The sequence below is a fragment of the Aedes albopictus genome, chromosome 2 (genome assembly GCF_035046485.1).
Source record: "Aedes albopictus strain Foshan chromosome 2, AalbF5, whole genome shotgun sequence".
NCBI classification, from domain to species: domain Eukaryota; kingdom Metazoa; phylum Arthropoda; class Insecta; order Diptera; family Culicidae; genus Aedes; species Aedes albopictus.
Genome location: NC_085137.1, coordinates 459,443,239 through 459,461,819, shown reverse-complemented (window position 1 = coordinate 459,461,819; position 18,581 = coordinate 459,443,239). Strand labels below are relative to the sequence as shown.

General features: G+C 39.4%; 2 protein-coding genes across 7 annotated transcripts in view; both read right to left on the bottom strand.

Moving 5' to 3' along the window:
• LOC109418942 (ribosomal protein S6 kinase beta-2) overlaps positions 1-18,581 on the bottom strand; it is a 189,508-nt gene that overhangs the window by 8,719 nt on the left and 162,208 nt on the right. For all 6 annotated transcript variants that reach the window (XM_029877748.2, XM_029877743.2, XM_029877744.2 and 3 more), the window contains 7 exons: positions 8,022-8,153; positions 7,798-7,931; positions 7,537-7,728; positions 7,350-7,440; positions 7,030-7,278; positions 6,856-6,963; positions 1,464-1,990 (listed from right to left, as the gene is read on the bottom strand). In XM_029877748.2, the coding sequence (XP_029733608.1) occupies positions 1,464-1,990; positions 6,856-6,963; positions 7,030-7,278; positions 7,350-7,440; positions 7,537-7,728; positions 7,798-7,931; positions 8,022-8,153 (1,433 nt within the window). The remainder of the gene's footprint in view (positions 1-1,463; positions 1,991-6,855; positions 6,964-7,029; positions 7,279-7,349; positions 7,441-7,536; positions 7,729-7,797; positions 7,932-8,021; positions 8,154-18,581) is intronic.
• The window catches only part of LOC134288608 (uncharacterized), a 21,570-nt gene continuing 11,094 nt past the window's right edge, over positions 8,106-18,581 (bottom strand). The window contains exon 2 of the mRNA XM_062853944.1: positions 8,106-18,119. The gene's annotated coding sequence lies outside the window, so the exon portion shown is untranslated. The remainder of the gene's footprint in view (positions 18,120-18,581) is intronic.

Below are 18,581 nucleotides of genomic sequence, written 5' to 3'. Positions count from 1 at the left end.
AGATGGGCTCAGAAAAGTTGGCCAGCTGTCTGCACCGGCTGATAGTCAGGATCCTGATAACCAAACAGTTATCAGAAGAGTGGAAGGAAGGGGTAATCTGCCTCATATACAAGAAAGTCGACCATTTGGAATGTGAGAACTTCCGAGGGATCATTTTTTGATTTGACTATTTTGATGGCTGCCTACAAAGGGCTGTCCCAGGTCATCTTCCGTCGTCTGTCACTTAAAAAAATGAGTTCGTGGGAAGTTATCAAGCCGCCTTCATCGACGGCCGGTCGACAACGAACCAGATCTTCACCTAACGACAAATCCTTCAGAAATGCCGTGAATACCAGGTCCCAACGCACACCATGTTCATCGCATTTCAAAGCACAGTATCAACCGTACAGAGCTATGGAAAATCATGGACGAAAACGGCTTTCCGGTTAAGCTGACTAGACTGATTAAAGCAACGATGGACGGTGTGCAAAACTGCGTAAGGGTCTCGAGAGAACTATCCAGTTCATTCGAATCTCGCCGGGGACTGCGACAAGGTGATGGACTCTCATGCCTACTCTTCAACGACACTCTGGAATGTGTAATGCAACGAACCGGGGTAAGATTTACACAAAATCCGGTCAATTTGTGTGCTTTGCGGACGACATGGACATTTGGAACGGTGGCAGAACTGTACACCCGCCTGAAACGCAAAGCAGTAAAGGTCGGACTGTGGTTAAATGCATCAAAAACAAAGTACATTTTGGCAGACAGAACCGAACACGACCGGGTTCGTCTAGGTAGTAATGTCACGATAGACGGGAATACCTTCGAGGTGGTGTAGGAGTTCGTCTACCTGGGATACTTACTGACGGCTGACAACAACATGAGTCGTGAAATTCGAAGGCGTATCATCAGCAGAAGTCGAGCCTACTACAGGCTCCAGAAGAAGCTGTGGTCTAAAAAGATTCACTCACACATCAAGTGCACCATGTACAAAACGCTAATTAGACCGGTGGTCCTCTACGGACACCAGACATGGATCATGCTCGAGAAGGACCTGCAAGCACTTGGAGCTTTCGAGCGACGCTTGCTAAGGACGATCTTCGGCGGTATGCATGAGAATGGTGTATGGCGGAGAAGGATGAACCACGAGCTCGCTGCACATTACGGCGAACCCAGCATCCAGAAGGTAGCCAAAGTCGGAAGGATACGGTGGGCAGGGCATGTTGCAAGAATGCCGGACAACAACCCTGTCAAATTGGTGTTCGCGATTGATCCGGTTGGCACAAGAAGGCGTGGAGCGCAGAGAGCACGATGGGCGGGCCAGGTGGAGCGTGACTTGGCGAGCATTGGGCGTGACCGAGAATGGAGAGCGGACCGTGTATTAAGGAGAAATATTGTTGATCAAGTTTTATCTCCTGAATTCGATGTAATACTGAATAAATGAAGCTAGCAGAAGAAACTATCGACAAGTAAATACTCACTATGAAATCGGCAGCTCCGGATACACCTCCATCATTTCGTCCTGAGGCGAAGGCCGTGGCGCAAACGGTTGCAGGTGCGCCGGCGTATGCCGAGCATTGGGTCCGGCTACAAACTGCGTACTTCTCGACGATGCTGCTGCTGCTGTTGCTGCGGACTGCTGTGGCGGTTGCTGCTGAGGTTGTGACTGTTGTTGATGTTGCTGCTGCTGATGCTGTTGTTGCTGAAACACCATATGGTGCGGTATTGGTTGCGGTTGGTGACTCGAGGGCATTGCCTGTGACCGGGGCATACTGAGCATCTGTTCGTCCTCGAGGGTGATGGCTCCGTTTTCTATCGCGCCGCCCAACCGATGGTGACCGTGACCGCCGTGATGGTGACCGTGACCACTGTGACTGCCCATGTGGTGGTGGTGGTGATGATGGTGGCCGCCGTGGTGTTGTCGGGGCGTCCGGCGGGGTGACCGGGCTGTTACCACTCGTGGCTGTTGCATTTCTTCTAGGACAGAGGGGGCCACGTAGGTGAAGCCCTGCGGTTTTCGGGGGGAAAAAGTGTTTATTAGTATGATTAGGATGAAGAACAAGTTTTGATGAACAACAACATGATCAACTTAAAAAGAATACGAATTTAAATAGCTATCTTAAAATTTTAATATGAATTTTCTACTGTTTTTCTAGAGATTCTTCTGGGAGATCCTTAATGAGGTTCCTTCTGGAATGTCTATATCAATTCCTATATAAATTTCTCTGGAGTCTAAGAATGTAGCCTCTAAAAGATACTGCAGAGATTCCTCTAGGAGTTTCTTCAAAACTTTTTGTAGACGTTTTTTTTGCAGAAACCTCTGTTGGAGTTCCTTCGGTAATTCCTCAATAAGTAAGGAATTCCTCTGGGAGTTCTTTCAGATTCCTCTAGGAAAGTCTTTTGAAAATTCTCAGAATTTTATTTTTATTTTTTAAATTGCACTTAAATTTTAGTAAAATGTGCATCCAATTATGCTTTTTCTCACCTGGCAATCGTTTAACTCATTTGTCTAAGACACAGTTCAGAAGCTTGTTACTAGAATGTGATGTTCGGCAGACTTGTAGAGTAGAGTGTTTCCATACAATTGAGAACGCTAGTATTACCTACTTATACTAAATAATCGAAAAATTCAACCGTTTAGTAACAGTAGGTATGGTACTAACACTTTTACGCAGTAAATATAGAGTTAGAATATGGCGTGTATTGTAGAACACTACCATACAAGTTTGCAGAACATCATATTGTAGTAACGAGCTTCTGAGTTATAAATAAATTAGTTAAACGATTACCAAGTGAGTGAAAGCATCCTTATTAGTATCCTGGAGGAATTGCTGCCAAAACTCGTAGATACATTTATTGTTTTGCTATTGGAAGGTGTTTAGAAGAACTCCTGTAAAAACTTTTAGTGATGTTAGAACAACTGCTGGGGTATTGACAAAAAAATCACAGATCAACTACTGAGGGGAAATAGGTGTTCCCATAAGAATGTTTCTGCGCAAATTCTTAGAGGAATTCGAGCATGGACTTCTAAAGACATTCAAGAATGAAATCCTCAAGAATTGTTTGAGTAATTTGTAAATGAGCTCCTTAAAAAGTTCCTACAGTACAGATTTACTGCATGTTTTCAAGAATTCTTTAAGACGTGTCTGTCGGCATTCCTTGCTATATGAGTCCCTGTAGCAATTGCCCCAGCAGTTCCCTTAAACATTCTGTGATGAATGTTTAAGAGAATGGCTCTATGAATTACAAGTTTCCAAAAACTTTCCTAAGTGTATCTTCAGAAATTCTTCTAAGGGTCCCTTCAGAAATTTCATGAGAAGCTCTCAGTTATTGCTCTAGAAGTTTTTTCATAGAAAGTTTTTCAGTATATTCATCTTGAAGGAGTTCTTTTAGGAATTCTATTGGAGGCATTTCTGATGGAACGACGAATTGTTTGAATAACTTGTAACACAACTCCTGAAAAAGTTCCAACGGCAACTTCTAATTCAACTGCTGAAGGTATCTGCGGTGCGCAGCAAAACTGGATACACTGCCTAGCAGCATCGACACACGACCCGCTTCCGAGCTACGCTCAGTTTGTATCGCATTGTCAACACGTTCAGATCAGAGAATAAAATACTCCGTTTTATATTTGTTCTAATCGCGGCGTTTTATTACCACGCACCTCATATCTAAGAGAATATTTGTGAAAATTACTCGCGAAAATTTTCGACCAACTCGTGGAGAAAAAGGCAAAAGGAATTCTTAATAAACTTTTTAAGAAGTTTTTGTTGAATTTCTGAAGGAGCTTCTGATTGAATTTCCTGTGCATGTTCTGGAAAAGTTTGATAGACCTGCTGAAGAAACTCCTAGAGGAATTCTTGTAGAGACTTCTGGAGACATTTCCCAAGAATATCCTTTAAAAAATCCTTATGGAATTCTTGACCTTAATTTGTTAAAGAGAAACTGCTGCAGCAGCTCTTAGTATACCCTCAGTGTAGCAGAAGCAGCTCGTGTTTCAAAAGCAACCCATGAGCGTAGAATTAAAGTTTATCTGAAAAATTACGATCTATTTTTGACGAAATTTCTAAAGGAATACTTGGGAGAATTGCGAGGAAAGACATAGCGGAGAAAAAGAATGAAATCCTTGAAAATCAACTTCTGAAAGAATTCTTGATAAACTTCTCGAGGATTTTTTCTAACTTTTAAAGATGGGACTCCCTGCGAAACTCCATCGAAATTATAACGGAAATTTGTGGCAAAGTTTTTGACTTATTTTAAAGAAATTTTGATATACGTAGGAACTGTAACTTCCGGAGGAATTTCCAGAGAACTGCTCAAGAACTTTTTGAGAAGCTCTTGTAAAAACATCTTATGGAACAAAGTGTAGAATTAGCAGTAGGTAAAATACACAGAAATAAAATCAGTTTTATTTACATATAACAGTTAAAAAAAATCTGGTGGAACTCCCTGGAGAGCTCGCTCTTAGAGGAGCATCTCTTGGAAAAGTTTTAGGACATTCTGGAGAAAATCTTTGATAAGAACTCCTTGCAAGCACTACTAAGAGACGAAATGACCACATCCCACCAAAACAAGTGGTAATTTTTTCACAAATTTATCTCTCAATTTGCCAATTAAACGTTCTTTGCCTAAAAATACTTCAAGTTTTTACGACCGTTCAGGGATCCTATGATATGTCCCTGAAAATAAGTACACCTGAAAAATTCTTCAATCCCTGGATACAAATTTGATTCAATGTAAACCCTTGAATTTCTATATGAATCTTTAAAGAACTCCCTTTAGGAGCACCTGGTGAAATTGTATAAAAACTTGAACAACTCCTAGAAAAGCACCGAAGAAACGGCTAAAAAAAACTCTAAAAAATTCCAAAGACTCAATTGAAGGTTTTTTGGAAGATCTCCGGGAGAAATAATCAGATGAGTCCTGGAGGAACTTATGAAAAATCTTTCAGGGATTCATGAAAAATAGAATAATAAGATCAGGAACTAGAGGAATTTTTGATAAACTTCTGGAGGAAAGTAAAAACAAAAACCTGAAAGATCTTTTGGAAATACCTGAGATATTCCTGTAAGTTTTCCAAACATCTTACGGAAATTTGTGGGAATCTTTTCACTTGCTTTTGAGAAACTGAAATATTCGGAGGAACATCCGAAGGAACTTCAGGACATTGACATTCTACAAAAACTCTTGGACGAGCTGCTGCAGGAATCCCTCGGAGTATTTTTTTTTTGAAAAAAAACCCTTGCAAGAACTTCTTAATGTACTTTTGGAGGAGCTGTTACAGTAATTTAGTAAACTTCCGGGAGAAGTTTCTGATGGTATTCAATGAAGCTCCTTGGACCAATTTCTGTGAGGAACTTTTAGAGCAGCTTTCGGAGAAACTCTTTGGAGGACCATTTTTGAAACTCTCGGGGGAGCCTTGGGGCATTCTGGATAAACTCTTGGACAAACTTTTGCAGAGAAATTCCTTGAATGAAAACATTGGAAGAACTCCTCGGAGGAAATCTTTGGAAAAAAAAAACCCTTCGAGGAACTTCTTGATGTACTTCTGGAGCTGCTTTTGCAATAATTCCAGAGATAGAAGGGATCCTTACAGAATTCGTAGATCTATTGTAGCCCCTTGGACGAACTTCTGTACGAATCTTTGGAGAGTGCCCGGTAGAATAGCAGAAACAATTAAATAACTCCTGTAAGAATTGCTGTGTGCCACGAAAAGAATTGTTAATTCCCAAAGGAACTGCAACTAATTGTAAGATTCTTGTACAATCTCGGGGATAAATATCTAGATGAAATCCTGGAGAAATTTCAATGCTGTAATGCTTCTGCAACTCTTGAAGGAATTTGTAACAGTAATCTGGGGAAAAAAATTTAAGAAAAAAATTTGAAATAATTTTACAAGGAACTCTCAGAGCAATCGCTGAAGAAACTGCTGGGAGAATTCTCGCGAGAACTTCTGAAAGGAATTCTTTGAAGGACGTCCCGAAAAAAAATCCCCAACAAGTTCCTGAGTAACTTGTAAGAGCGACTGAAGGAGTTGCTAGAGCGTCACCTAGTTTAGCTCCTGAAGCAATTCATAACGCGATACTTGGAATTTTCGAAAAATCTGGGTGAATTCTATATGAATTTCTTGAATGATTGGGAAACTATCTGAAGGAACTTCTAGTGGAAATCCCATAGAAAACTGTTAAGAACATCTGAAATTCCTATGGAAATTTGTAGAGAAGGCTTGGACTTGCCTTACAGAAATTGTAATATTGGGTGGGATTGAAACTTCCGGAGAAAGCTCCAGATGAACTCGTCAATCAATTTCAGGAAAACTCTGAGAACTCTTGGGAAAACTCCTGAAGAAACTCTCAAAGAGATCTTCGGAGAAATTCTTAGAAGAACTTCTTCGAGAACTCCTGGAGGACCATAAAGGCATACTCTCGGAAGAGTTTTAGGATATTCTAAAGAAACTCTTGAATGAGTTTCTGTAAGAATTCCTGTGAAACTCTCAGCGAATCCTCGGAGGAACTTTTCGGAGGAACTTCTTGCCGAAAAGCCTGGGAGAAGCGATGATCAACATTAACGTTTGTAAATTAGATCAGAAAAAAAGCTGTTTCGTTAGTTTTTTTAATAGTTGGATTATTTGTTAATTTTCTAGAAGACACTTTACTCGTAAAACAGAGATTCAACTAATTTTCTGCCTCAGATTACTTAAAGATTTCATAGATCACTAATAACTATGGTATCAGCAAACTAGCTATCAAACAGTTGAATGTTATTCTAAACCAAGTAGACTAAATCAGAATATTATTAAATGGACTCTCGTTCTATAACGAGCTCGTAAACATCAATGCTAGTTTTTACTATGTTTTTAATGGTTTTACGTACCTGAAAGATTAGATTGGCACTCTCACTCAACGTCGATTCGTCAGGTGAGTCGACTGGTATCTGCTTGGTGAATTTGGTATCGAACTGCGAGACGTCATCTTCACTTCTCTGAAAAGGAAAATTTTCATATAGAACCCCATCAGCTCGTACTGAATGGCCACCGATCCAACTTACCAAAACCGGCTTGATCGGCGGATCCAACCGTCGAGCCAACACGTCGTCCCAGTTAACATTTTTGAAGAACGAATGTGATCGCACTGCCTGACCGTCCGAGGGACCACTACCGAGACGTTGCGAGACCTGTCGCTTCATGAGCCGACGGATAAGATCTCTGGAATCTGCCGCCAGGTATGCGGGGATGTTTAGTTTTCCCTTGAGAATGGCGTCTATCGTGTTTTTTCGATTGTCTGCTGTGAACGGAGGCTAGAAGCGGGAAAGAAGTCAATTTTTAGAACTGTGCGATGAGCTTCGGTAGCCTTCCAGAAGGGTCTTACCATGCCTGTTAACATGTCGAACATTAGAGCACCAAGGGACCACCAGTCAACGGCTTTACCGTGACCACTTCTAGTTAGAATTTCAGGAGCCCTATAATGAAACAACAAGACAAAATTATTTCAATATTTAGTTTAAAAATTTACGTTATTTTAATCCCAATCCTAATCCTAACAATCCTATACTCACATATACTCAATAGTACCGCAGAAAGTGTGCGTAACGATTCCCTCCTGAATGTGTTCCTTGCAGAGGCCAAAGTCCGTCAGTTTGACGTGACCTTGGGCGTCTAGTAGTACATTCTCCGGTTTAAGATCCCGATAGATGATACCGAGATTGTGCAAATGCTCTAGCGCGAGGATGATTTCACACAGGTAAAAGCTGAAATGAATCCATGACCGACATAAGTTTAACAGAACTTCCGCAGAAAACGGCACGCGTGCCACCTACCAAGTGGTATCCTCTAAAAATATTCCTTCCCGTTCTAAATGCATAAACAGCTCGCCGCCGCTCAAATACTCTAGGATTAAATACAATTTTCCACCTGTCTGGAAGGCGTACACTAATTCGACTATAAATGGATGCTGCGAATGGGGAGAGGGAATGAACGGGAGATTAGTTTTGTGATTCTGATACAAATACCTAGTACGTAGGAGGAAGGAAAGCATACTAACCCGCACTGCTTCCAGGATATTCCGTTCCGCACGTGTGTGGGCTGTGTCTTTTTGATTCCTAACTATGGACGCTTTTTTCAGCACTTTCATGGCGAAGTAGGAGTTTGAGTCGGCACCGGTTGTTTTTCGGACCTGTGGAAGAGAGTAAGATAATATGTAATTAGTACATTTTTGAAAGAGAAACGAAGTATATGGTCGTCACGAGTAGACATTAGGGCAGTTCAGACTTTAAACATGTCAAAAATTCAAAGCTCCCATATGTTCATTACATTCCTTGGTGCAAAACTAGAGTCTTGTCAAATTTTCAGCCATTTCGGTGGTGGTTTAATGGTGGCCCAAAAGCAAAATAGGTTTATATGGGAATTACTATGGAGAATTTTAGAAAAAGGTTCTCCTCGTTGTACAGCATTACCACATGGATGAAGTCATAGGGTCATAGCCGAATTGAATTCTTCAGATTTCAATGATGAATATTGCCGAAGACCGGAACTCATTTCGACAATCGGGTAAAAAGTTACCCAACTAACATTTATTGTGAAAGTAAACGTCATCAAAGCGTTCTCAATACGGCTTGATGCTGAGTTACTGTGTTGCATATATGGACGGAAGCTTCTATGCAAGCCCTATACCAATGAATCTGGCGAACTTAATCCACTTGTACATGCTGTGCGAGCAGCTTCTATGCCACCAAGTCATAGCTCTTTTCTCGATTCCTATGTAACCACTAACTGAATAACATCTTGAGAAGGCGCTTTTCCAGCCTTTTCACAGTTGTTAAATAATAGTTATACGGCATCCCCAAATTAATCGATTAAATATAGTTAGGTTGTGGATACCGTGACGCAATACATGTGGAACTGGAATCCTCGCTTTTAAAATTGAATAATTAAAGTACTTGCCGTTACTTGGAATCGAACTCCCGATCTCCGTATCCACTGGTCCCGATGATGTCCTCGCTGCCACACTGCTATATATAAATAGCACAGAAAATAGCCCGTTTTGTTTTACTCCAGACAAGGCTTCATAATTGTGCCACAAGAAACCTTACCCAACTTTATCTTGCTGCAAAAGCTTGTGAAACGTCAAACGCAATAATGTTTACATTGAACAAGCTGTGTGGTTGCGCCAGCAGGTTCTTCGTCACAGCTTCTAACTGAAAGAGTGTTCTTTAAACAGCTACAAAGCGCTGCTGTTGTGTGTATTTGGCAACATTACAAAACGTACTGTATAAAAGCAGCTGTTGTATTGGCTGGGACTCTTACTCGATTTGCACATCTTCCGGCATTGAATTAAAGTGCAATAAAAGTAACCCAAATAATTTCACAGCACAGAGATGGATAGCTGTAAAGAATTTGTGTACCAGCTATATATCCCGCTTTAAGTTTGTTTTGACAATAATGTTTACATTTGACGAGCCGTGTTGGTGTGCCAACAGTTTCTTTATTACAGCTTCTGTGAAATCGCATAACGGCCTTCAAAGCGCTGCTGGTTTTAGGGTTTGTCAGTATAACGAATTTACTGTATAGTAGCAGCTGTTTTGTTAGTGGGGACTCCTATTCGATGTGCTCAAGTTTTCACATCTTCCGGGAAATCTCCCGGAGTTGGAATAGAGTGGAGTAAAGGCAACCCCAGTGACAAGCGATGGATTTCTGAAAACCGAGTTTGGTAGCTGTATGGTGCTTGTTTTGCAGTCGTGTATTAGCTTATGATTTATATTTGATTAGCTTCCTGTTTATTCAGCGTTGACTGCTTTTATTCGATGGTTACACAACAGAAAGAAAATTACTGGAGCTTATAGCGCTGAAAATGTTAGTTGGGTATTAAACAAATTCTCACTCGCATGCGCATCTTCATACACGATGCCCTTCAAGGTGTGCAAGAAGGTAACACGCATACTATGATTGCGTGTCAAGCATGTCGATCGAGCTGTGGTCTTCTGTTCATGCATGCATGAACAAATATCGATTAATAACTTCTGTCTCGTGAGTCGAAACGAGTTGCGGTCTTCAGCAACATTCATCATTGAGGTCTGAAGAATTCAATACGGCTTTGACCCTATGACTTCATCCATGTGGTGAAGCTCTACAACGAGGAGAACCTTTTTCGAAAATTCTCCATAGTAATTCCCATATAAACCTATTTTGCTTTTGGGCCACCATTAAATCACCACCGAAATGGCTGAAAATTTGACAGGGCTCTAGACAGGGCTCTAGTTTTGCACCAAGGATTGTAATGAACATATGGGAGCTTTGAATTTTTGACATGTTTAAAGTTTGAACTGCCCTAGTAGACATAGATTTAGACTTACAGCTACTATCAAAATTAAGCGTATCGCATTTTTCCTTCATTTGTTTGTTTATAAACACCTGTTTTTATTATGATTTGATACATTCAATAAACGTACAAAATTGGGGCATTTGAAGGTAAAATGCGTTTAACCTTTCAGGATGCGCGCCATAAAGCAACCGTAACTGCACCGCGCTCGCGCTGTATACGACGTGCGAGGTTTTTCGGTAGTGTTGTACTTTTTACAACAGCGCGCGTGCTGAAGGGTTAATTATCATATAATAAGAAATTAAAAAAAAACACTTATTTTGGTGGGATTCGAACCTATGACTCCGTATTGTTAGTCCAGCGCTTTAACCAACTAAGCAAGATTTTATGGAATAGAAAGTCAAACTGGATTCACTACCCCGTAACGTGGGTAGATCACCTTAGAATGGTGCGTTGCGGTGTAAGATCTACCAAATCAAATTTTGATCTTGATATTTACCGTTTTTATAAATATTCCAAGATCAAAGTTTGATGCACTTTTTCGTGTTTTGTAGTATTTTTGTTTCAATGTACTGCTAATTAACATTTTTTTTTTCTGCAGGATTCAGATGAATTTATTGTATGCTATAAATAATATTGTAAAAATATGTAACTGTGGCGAGCGTATCACTAATATGTAGCTTATTTGACATACGATGTTAATATTATTTTATATTTCAGATTATCAACCGTAGAATCTAGTAATTCAACCAAATGCCATCAAGATGACGAGGAAACTAGGATGAATTGGGCAGACAACTGATTCGAAGCAGTCTAACAATGGTGTGCCTGAACGTTGACCAAGCGTATCCTTTGAAATTTACCCTTCCACTAACAAACACCCAAATTCCCGTGACACCTAGGCCTGTGAGATCGTAGAGTTGTCTACATTTTTCATTGGTGTCCAAAACTAACCATCCTTTCCCATTCCTTAGTAGTCGCGTCAGTCTTTTCTAAGAGTCAGAGATTAGTCCCAAATCTTTGTGTTTTGTTTCGGACGGGAAGGAGACAACCCTCAGAACTGCGGTCTAGGACTGTAGGGTAACGGTTGAGTTTTGGACCCCTAGAGGACATTGGTTTGAATTTAATTCAAAAACAAACAGATTCAGAGGGTATTTACACATAATGATGATGTTAGTATGTTCGTAAAAGTCTCTATTGTCCGTTAAAAATACCCACAAGGTCATTTCTGGCTGAACATTTGATGAAAATAACTGATTTTGAAGCATCTGTTTTCATTGTTTTGGACACCCCAATATATTTTGGACCCTCTTCAGTATATATTTTGGACCCCCGGTGTTTAAAGTCGTTTGAAACTATTTTGGAAGAATTTTCCCGCTTGAATATGCTGGATCACATCCTAATAACTTGATTGACAAAGGCTGATAAGACGAACTTTGCGAATTTAATGCGCTAGAATGATAAACGTTTTTGTTTACATCTGCAAGTTTCCTCAGCACCGCAATCTCTTTTTGTAAACATGATGCGACACTCGCTCGGATGACGAAATTGGCAAAAAATAATTTCAAGGCAAATAAGGATATTTCCAGTGAGGAAATGATTGCTGCCCGTGCAGAGCGATCTTATTTAGCGAATGATCCTAAAAATTTCCGTCATCTCATCATTAAACCTGTGTAAGTTGTGATCAAAGGACACATGGGGTCCAAAATATATGGGGGTCCAAATTATATTGGTTACCCTACCATCTACGAATTTGTGCAACTCGCTTAATGCTAATGCTAGAAAGTCAAACTGGATTCACTCTTAATTTGACTAATTAAAGAATCGGAAGCAATCACGCCAGAGTGCAGCCAAAGAGCTTTTTGATTTGAAAGTAGAACCAATCGCTGGACCCGCAAGACTTGTTGATTGGTTTGGTTATAATAAGAAAGAGCTGCCAATTTATAAAAGAAGGAAAATCTCTGATAGGAGAGTAAGTACAGTATTGCTGTCTAGTTGAATGGTTTGCTTATAACATAAGCTATGAATATTACTGCTGCGAATCGCATATCTGTCCCATTTGCAAAGTAAATCCAGCGAACATGGGAATGATATGCGATTCCGTCTTTGAAAATATACTATTCTTATGAATGTTGTTGATTTCAAACTAATGATCAATCGGGTAATTTTATATCAAAGATTTTTTCTTCTTTGCTGCTGTTCTTTCGAATGTGGAGCTATGTACAAGTCGGTTATTAGTGGTTTGAAAAGTAACTTCCAACATGTTTCGCAGCTATTTGAGCTAGTGTCATTCGGGCTAGTGACATTCGAGCTAGCGTTATAGAATTGTCCACGACAAACACTTGATACTAGGAGAGGCTACGCCAGAAACGCAGAAGCACGCGTACCACAAAACAGTAAGTATTGTTCCAAAAGGAATCCCTGGGGAAATTCATAGAGGAATCCCTGGAAAACACGTTGGAGGTATCTAGTGGAAGGTACTCTAGAGAAACCTCTAAAAATTCCAAGGGGAGCCACCGTAGAAATCCTTGGTAAAAGTGTAGGTGTAATTTCTGAAGGAATCCCTGGAAGAATTTATGGTTAAATTGCGCGAGAAATTCCAGGACGAAACTGTTCAGAAGTTCCTATAGGAATTTCGTAAGTAATTTCAGTGGAAATCTCTAGAGGAGTTTCTTTGATGAAATAATCCATCCTGGATGGAATAACTGAAAACTGAAATATCAAGGACGATTCATGGCGGAATTGGATTGAGAAAATCTAGCAGAAGAATTCCCAGCAGGAATTTTTGGAAGAATCTTTGCAGGAATCACGGAAGAAATTACAAGACAAATTTGCAATGCCTAGAGATATCCTTGTAAGAATAAAGCCTGTATCCGCAATAATCGGGACACACAAGTACGGCAGTAACTCTGTACTGAATCAATAAAAATTGACCAAAAGCTACCTGAGAGCTCTTTGGTGTATGTTTATTATTTGTGCAAAATTTCATAAAAATCGATGCGATACTTTTAACTGTGGATGAGAAACAAACATACGTGGTTTTTAAGATTTTGTACAATTATCACCAATTTTCATTCGCATGCTAGATGTTTTTTTCCGCTACAATTCAATGTTCTGTGAGAATAATTATGAAACTTCGTGAGCAGTTATGATACCTATAGAGACACTTTCTTGCAAAATTTCACCAAATTTCATCAATTGGATTGAAAGTTACTGGTAGGGGATAGTGTTAATGAAAATGTTCCATGTTTTTTTATGTGCGATGTTTGCCTATGCATAACTTTTGAATGTCTCTGCCAATTTTCATGAAATTTTCACAGAAGGTAGTTGATTATGTGTATTTTATGCCTGCAAAATTTGATGATTATTGGTGTAGCACTTTCAACAATACAATCGAAGCAATAATGGGTGCTCACTAATTGTTGTCTGAAGGGCTAAAATCACGGTGAGCCCCAATATATGTTTCGGCTATAAAATTGTTGATAGTGCATCGATTTTTTTGAAATTTTGCCTATGCAAGTAAAGTAGATTGAGAGGTTTGTGTACAAAATTTCAGCCATTTCCTTTATTAAATTCAAAAGTTACAGCGCTGACAAGCTAAACCAGGGGCTGTACAAAATTCAATTGCTCGCGTTCTATTGTTTCATTGCTACAACAAAAGGTACTTCACCGATTCACATGAAATTTTGCAGGTGAAATGAACACACCTTAAGATATTATCAGGCAAAATATGAGCAATTTTAATGTATCTATTGCAGAGTTACAGCCATATTTCTGTGTCCCGATTATTGCGGATACAGGCTTTACCTAAAAGAAATCCTGATGAAATCTCTAGAGGAATACCAGTGAAATCCATAGAAGCCCTCTAGAGAAATCTGTAGACACATTCTGGAGAAATCCTCTGAGGAATTCCTGGATAAATCGTTTGAGTAATTTGTGGAAATATAGCTGAAGGCACCCATAGAGAATTGCTTAAAGAAATCCTTGGATGAGTCCCCGGTAGAATTTCTGGAAGATTCCCAGCAGGAATTTCTGAAGGAATCCTAACAGGAAATTCTGAAATAATCCTTAAGAAATCCCTACATAAATTCCTGGACAAATCAACGGAGTAATTCTAGGAGCAGTCATAGAATATCTACAGCTGTTCCTGTTGGAATTCCTTGGGATAGTACTGCAGGAATAACAGCACGAATTTCTTAAGAAATCTAGGCAGAACTTTCTGAAGGAATCCCAAGAAAAACTTGTAGATGTATTACAGGAGGAAATATTGCAAGCCTCGTTGAATAAATGTACTCGTGCTGAAAAGTCATCATTTTGCAACTTGTTGCATGAATAACTGATTCTGATGCTCTCTGAACTATGAAATTTTGTCATTTTTATCATTATTTACCGCTTTTTTGCTCTAGAAACGAAACATACCATTTAATTTAATTTTTTTAATGATGTTGCAGGCTTCGTGCCATAAAAATCAAGAGCTATGATAATATTCTAACAAAAATAATTGTAACAGTTGCCGAGTGTGACACAAGTTGAGTAACCCGTGATAAAATTCCAAATGCTGGACAGTATTTAAAAAGTAATAAGAATCTAAAGATGGAAAGTTGTATGATGCAGTTGCCAGATTTGACGCCACCACAGATAAACATACGTCCACTCTACTCGCAACACATCACATTTTAAATCATGAATTCAAATATTTGCTAGTTAGACGATTGGCCACGCGCGGCGCTTACATCGTTTTTGCTCCTTGACCTTTGCTCACTACCGCCTTCTAGTGGTTGCACGGCTAAGCACAGCATGAAATTGAGCGATTACCCAATTAACAATCATTTATTTTACGAGCATCTTTACAACGAATTAATTCAGCATGATGCTGCATAACATTTGGATAATTTTCAGACACAACAGTTGTTTGGGTTTTGTTCACACAAATTTGAAGAAACTATAAAGCATAGTGAACTGTTTGTTGTTGAAGCGTTTTACAACTGTATAGTAAAGCTGTTATTCAGCTTTAGCAAAAATTATTAAACAAAATTTTACAATTTCCACGAGAATTTATGATAAGAACATATGCTGTGAATAACTATTGTGAAATAATAACTACACATAAATATACCTAAATCAAGATTCGAACTCAGGACCCGACGATTGCCAGCCTATCTGTTCAATCCTAAAGATGATGAATTGAAGCGCTTAAATTAAAACATAAACATCCCGAGGTTTAAAATGATCACACTTCGACTCTTATTCAGCAGTGGTGAATTAGCACAGATCATTATGAACACGTGTTTTTCATCATGTACTCTGAGTTGAAGTATGATGAAACGAAAGCGCTCATTTGACTTGTGAAAAACACATTATACAGATACATGTGCTAATTTTTACATGAGCCTAACAAGAAGCAGAAAAAGGTCTTGTTAAACTATTTTTTGAAGGAATTAGTCGAAACAAAATCTTATTAAACGCTTGACAAAAGTTGAAAATTATTACCGATACGAAAGGTTGAACATTGACTACTTTTTCAATTGAAAAAGCATTTGAACAGCAATGTGTACAGCATAATTTTAGTTCAGCTATCAGCAACAATTCAGCATGTATGCTTGTTTGCGGCTTGCGATTGTTAGTTGGGTACGTTTTCGTGACGATATTTTTAACTGAATTTTGTTGTTCCATGCATCACGTCTGTTTCTCTGTGGCGCCACTTTAACTCTCCGACTCAAACCATTTTTGGATTTTCACTCCAACGGAACACCGCCGCCGGTGGCAGACGAAACGTTTGTCTGGAACTTATCAATGCCCATTGGCGTAACTAGGATTTTTTCCTGGAGGGGGCCCAGGGGGGGCCTGACTTGAGATGAATTTTAAGCGGGATGGGCGCCCGATAAGTGAATATGCAAATCAGTATTGTAGTTTTGAGTAATCAAAATGACTGTTTCAGATTTGTTCATAGTTTTGTAAACTATATGAGTACGAACAATTCCTCCAAGATTTTTTTTCATAGCTTAATTCAGTGATTCCATCTTGGCTTCTTCCAGAAATTCAATCAAGAATTCATCTAGGGATTCCACTAGACATTTTTTCGGGGATTTGTCCTGGGATATCTATAGAGGTTCCTCCAGTAATTGTTCCAGTGCTTTTTTTCGAAGTTTCCTTCAGGAATTTCTCCAGAGATCCTTTAAGGTATTTCTGCAGGTATTCAGAGATTTCTACAGGGATATCTCCATATATGCCTTCCAAAATTCCACTAGAGATTGCTCCAATAATTACATCTGGAATGATTCGAAGTATTTCTGCAGGAATGTATTCCAGAAATTCTTTTAGAAAATTTTACTTAGAGATTCTTAAGAAAACACTCTAAGAATTGCTTGAAAAATTTGTACAAAAAACCTTTAGGGATCCTTGTTTTTTTTATGTGTATTAACGAGATTTTTAGCCCTAGGCTAGTTCATCTCGGGGCCCACGCTTTATTTCCCTTCCGAAGGAAGAAGTCACATTTTGCGAGTTTGTCGGGAGTGGGATTCGATCCCAGGTCCTCGGCGTGATAGTCAAGTGTTCTAACCATCCCACCAGGTCCGCTCCACTAGGGATCCTAGTATTCCTTCAACAATTACTGCAGACATTGATTTCTTCATTTTTTTTATCCAGGAATATTCCTACAAAAAATCTTCCAGGTATTCGCTAAGAAAGCTCTCCTGAGATTCCATAAAGAGTTCCTAATGGGGCTTGCTTTCGGGATTCCTCATCGGGTTTCTTCAGAAATTACTTCAAGAGTTCCTCCAGGGATTCACCGGAAATTTCTTCTGTTATTCTTACAAAAACGAATTCCGATATTATTTTTAACATTTCTAGAAGAACACTTATTGGGATTCCATCAGAAACTCCCGCAGGAATTTATCCAGGATTTCAGGATTTCCTCAGGAATTTCAGCGGTTTCTTCAGTATTTCCCCTGAGAATTCTTCAGAAAATCCTCCTGGAATTCCCTCAGAAATCGAACTTTGTATTTCATCAGGAATGAATCTTGAGATTCCTCCAGGAACTCCTTCGGAAATTCCTCCCGGATTTTTTTCAAGAATTATTCCAGGTATTCCTCCTGGCATGCCTCTAGGATTTCATTCAGGCATTTCTCCAGAGACTTCTGCAAGAGTTCTACCAAGAATTTCTCCAGGTATTACCCCAGGTATTACCCCAGGTATTTCCTCAGGAATTACTCCAGGAATTTATTCAAGTTTGGATCCAGGAATTCTTCCATAAATTCCTCCGAAAATTCTTCCAGGAATTTCTTCTCTAAGGTTTCCTCTACACATTCCTCCAGGATTTATTTCATGGATCCCTCCAGGAATTCCACCGATGATTCCTGCAGTAATTCCTCCAGAAAATCCTCCTGGAACTCCACCAGAAATTCCTTTCTGAATTCCTCTAAAAATTACTCCTTGAATTCCTTCAGAAATTTCTCCATGGATTCCTTCCAGAATTCCTCTAGAGATTCTTCCAGGAATTCATTCAGGGATTCTCAAGATATTCATTTAGGGATTCCTCCTGCAGATCTTCCATGAATAGTTCCACGGATTTTCCTCAAGATTTCCTATAGAGATTTGTCCAGGAATTCCTCCTGAGGTTCTCCCAGAAATTGTTTCATGGATTCCTCCAGTTTTTTTTTGCAAGAATTCCCGGAATTCTTCCAAGTAATTCTCTAGAAATTCCTCTAAGGATGCCTCCAGGAATTCCTCAAGAGATTACTTAAGTATTACCCCAAGAATCCCTTCAGAAAGTCCTCCAGGAATTGATCCAGGAACTCCCATAGGAATTCCTTTAGAAATTACTACCTACCGCAATTCCTTCAGGAATTCCTCCTGGAATTCCTCCAAAAATTCCTCTGGGAATTCCTCTAGAAATTTCTCTTGCATTTTCTTCAGAAATTTCTCTTGGAGTTTCTTTAGAAATTCCTCCATTAACTGCTTCCAGAACTTCTCTCGAGATTCCTCCAGGAATTCATTCAAGAATTCTTCCAAGGATAGTTCCAAGGAATTTCCACAAAAATTCCTTTACAGATTAATCCAGGAATTCTTCCTGGGATTCCGCAAGGAATTTATCCAGAACTTCCTGCAGGAATTTGTCCAGAACTTTCCAGGCATTCCTCCTGAGGTTTCTCCAGAAATTGCTTCAGGGATTCCTCCAGGGATTTTTCAAAGAATTTTCCCAGGGATTCTTTCAAGAATTTCTCTAGAAATTTCTCTAAGGATTCCTCTAGGAATTTTTCGAGAGGTTTCTTTAGAAATTTCTCCAGG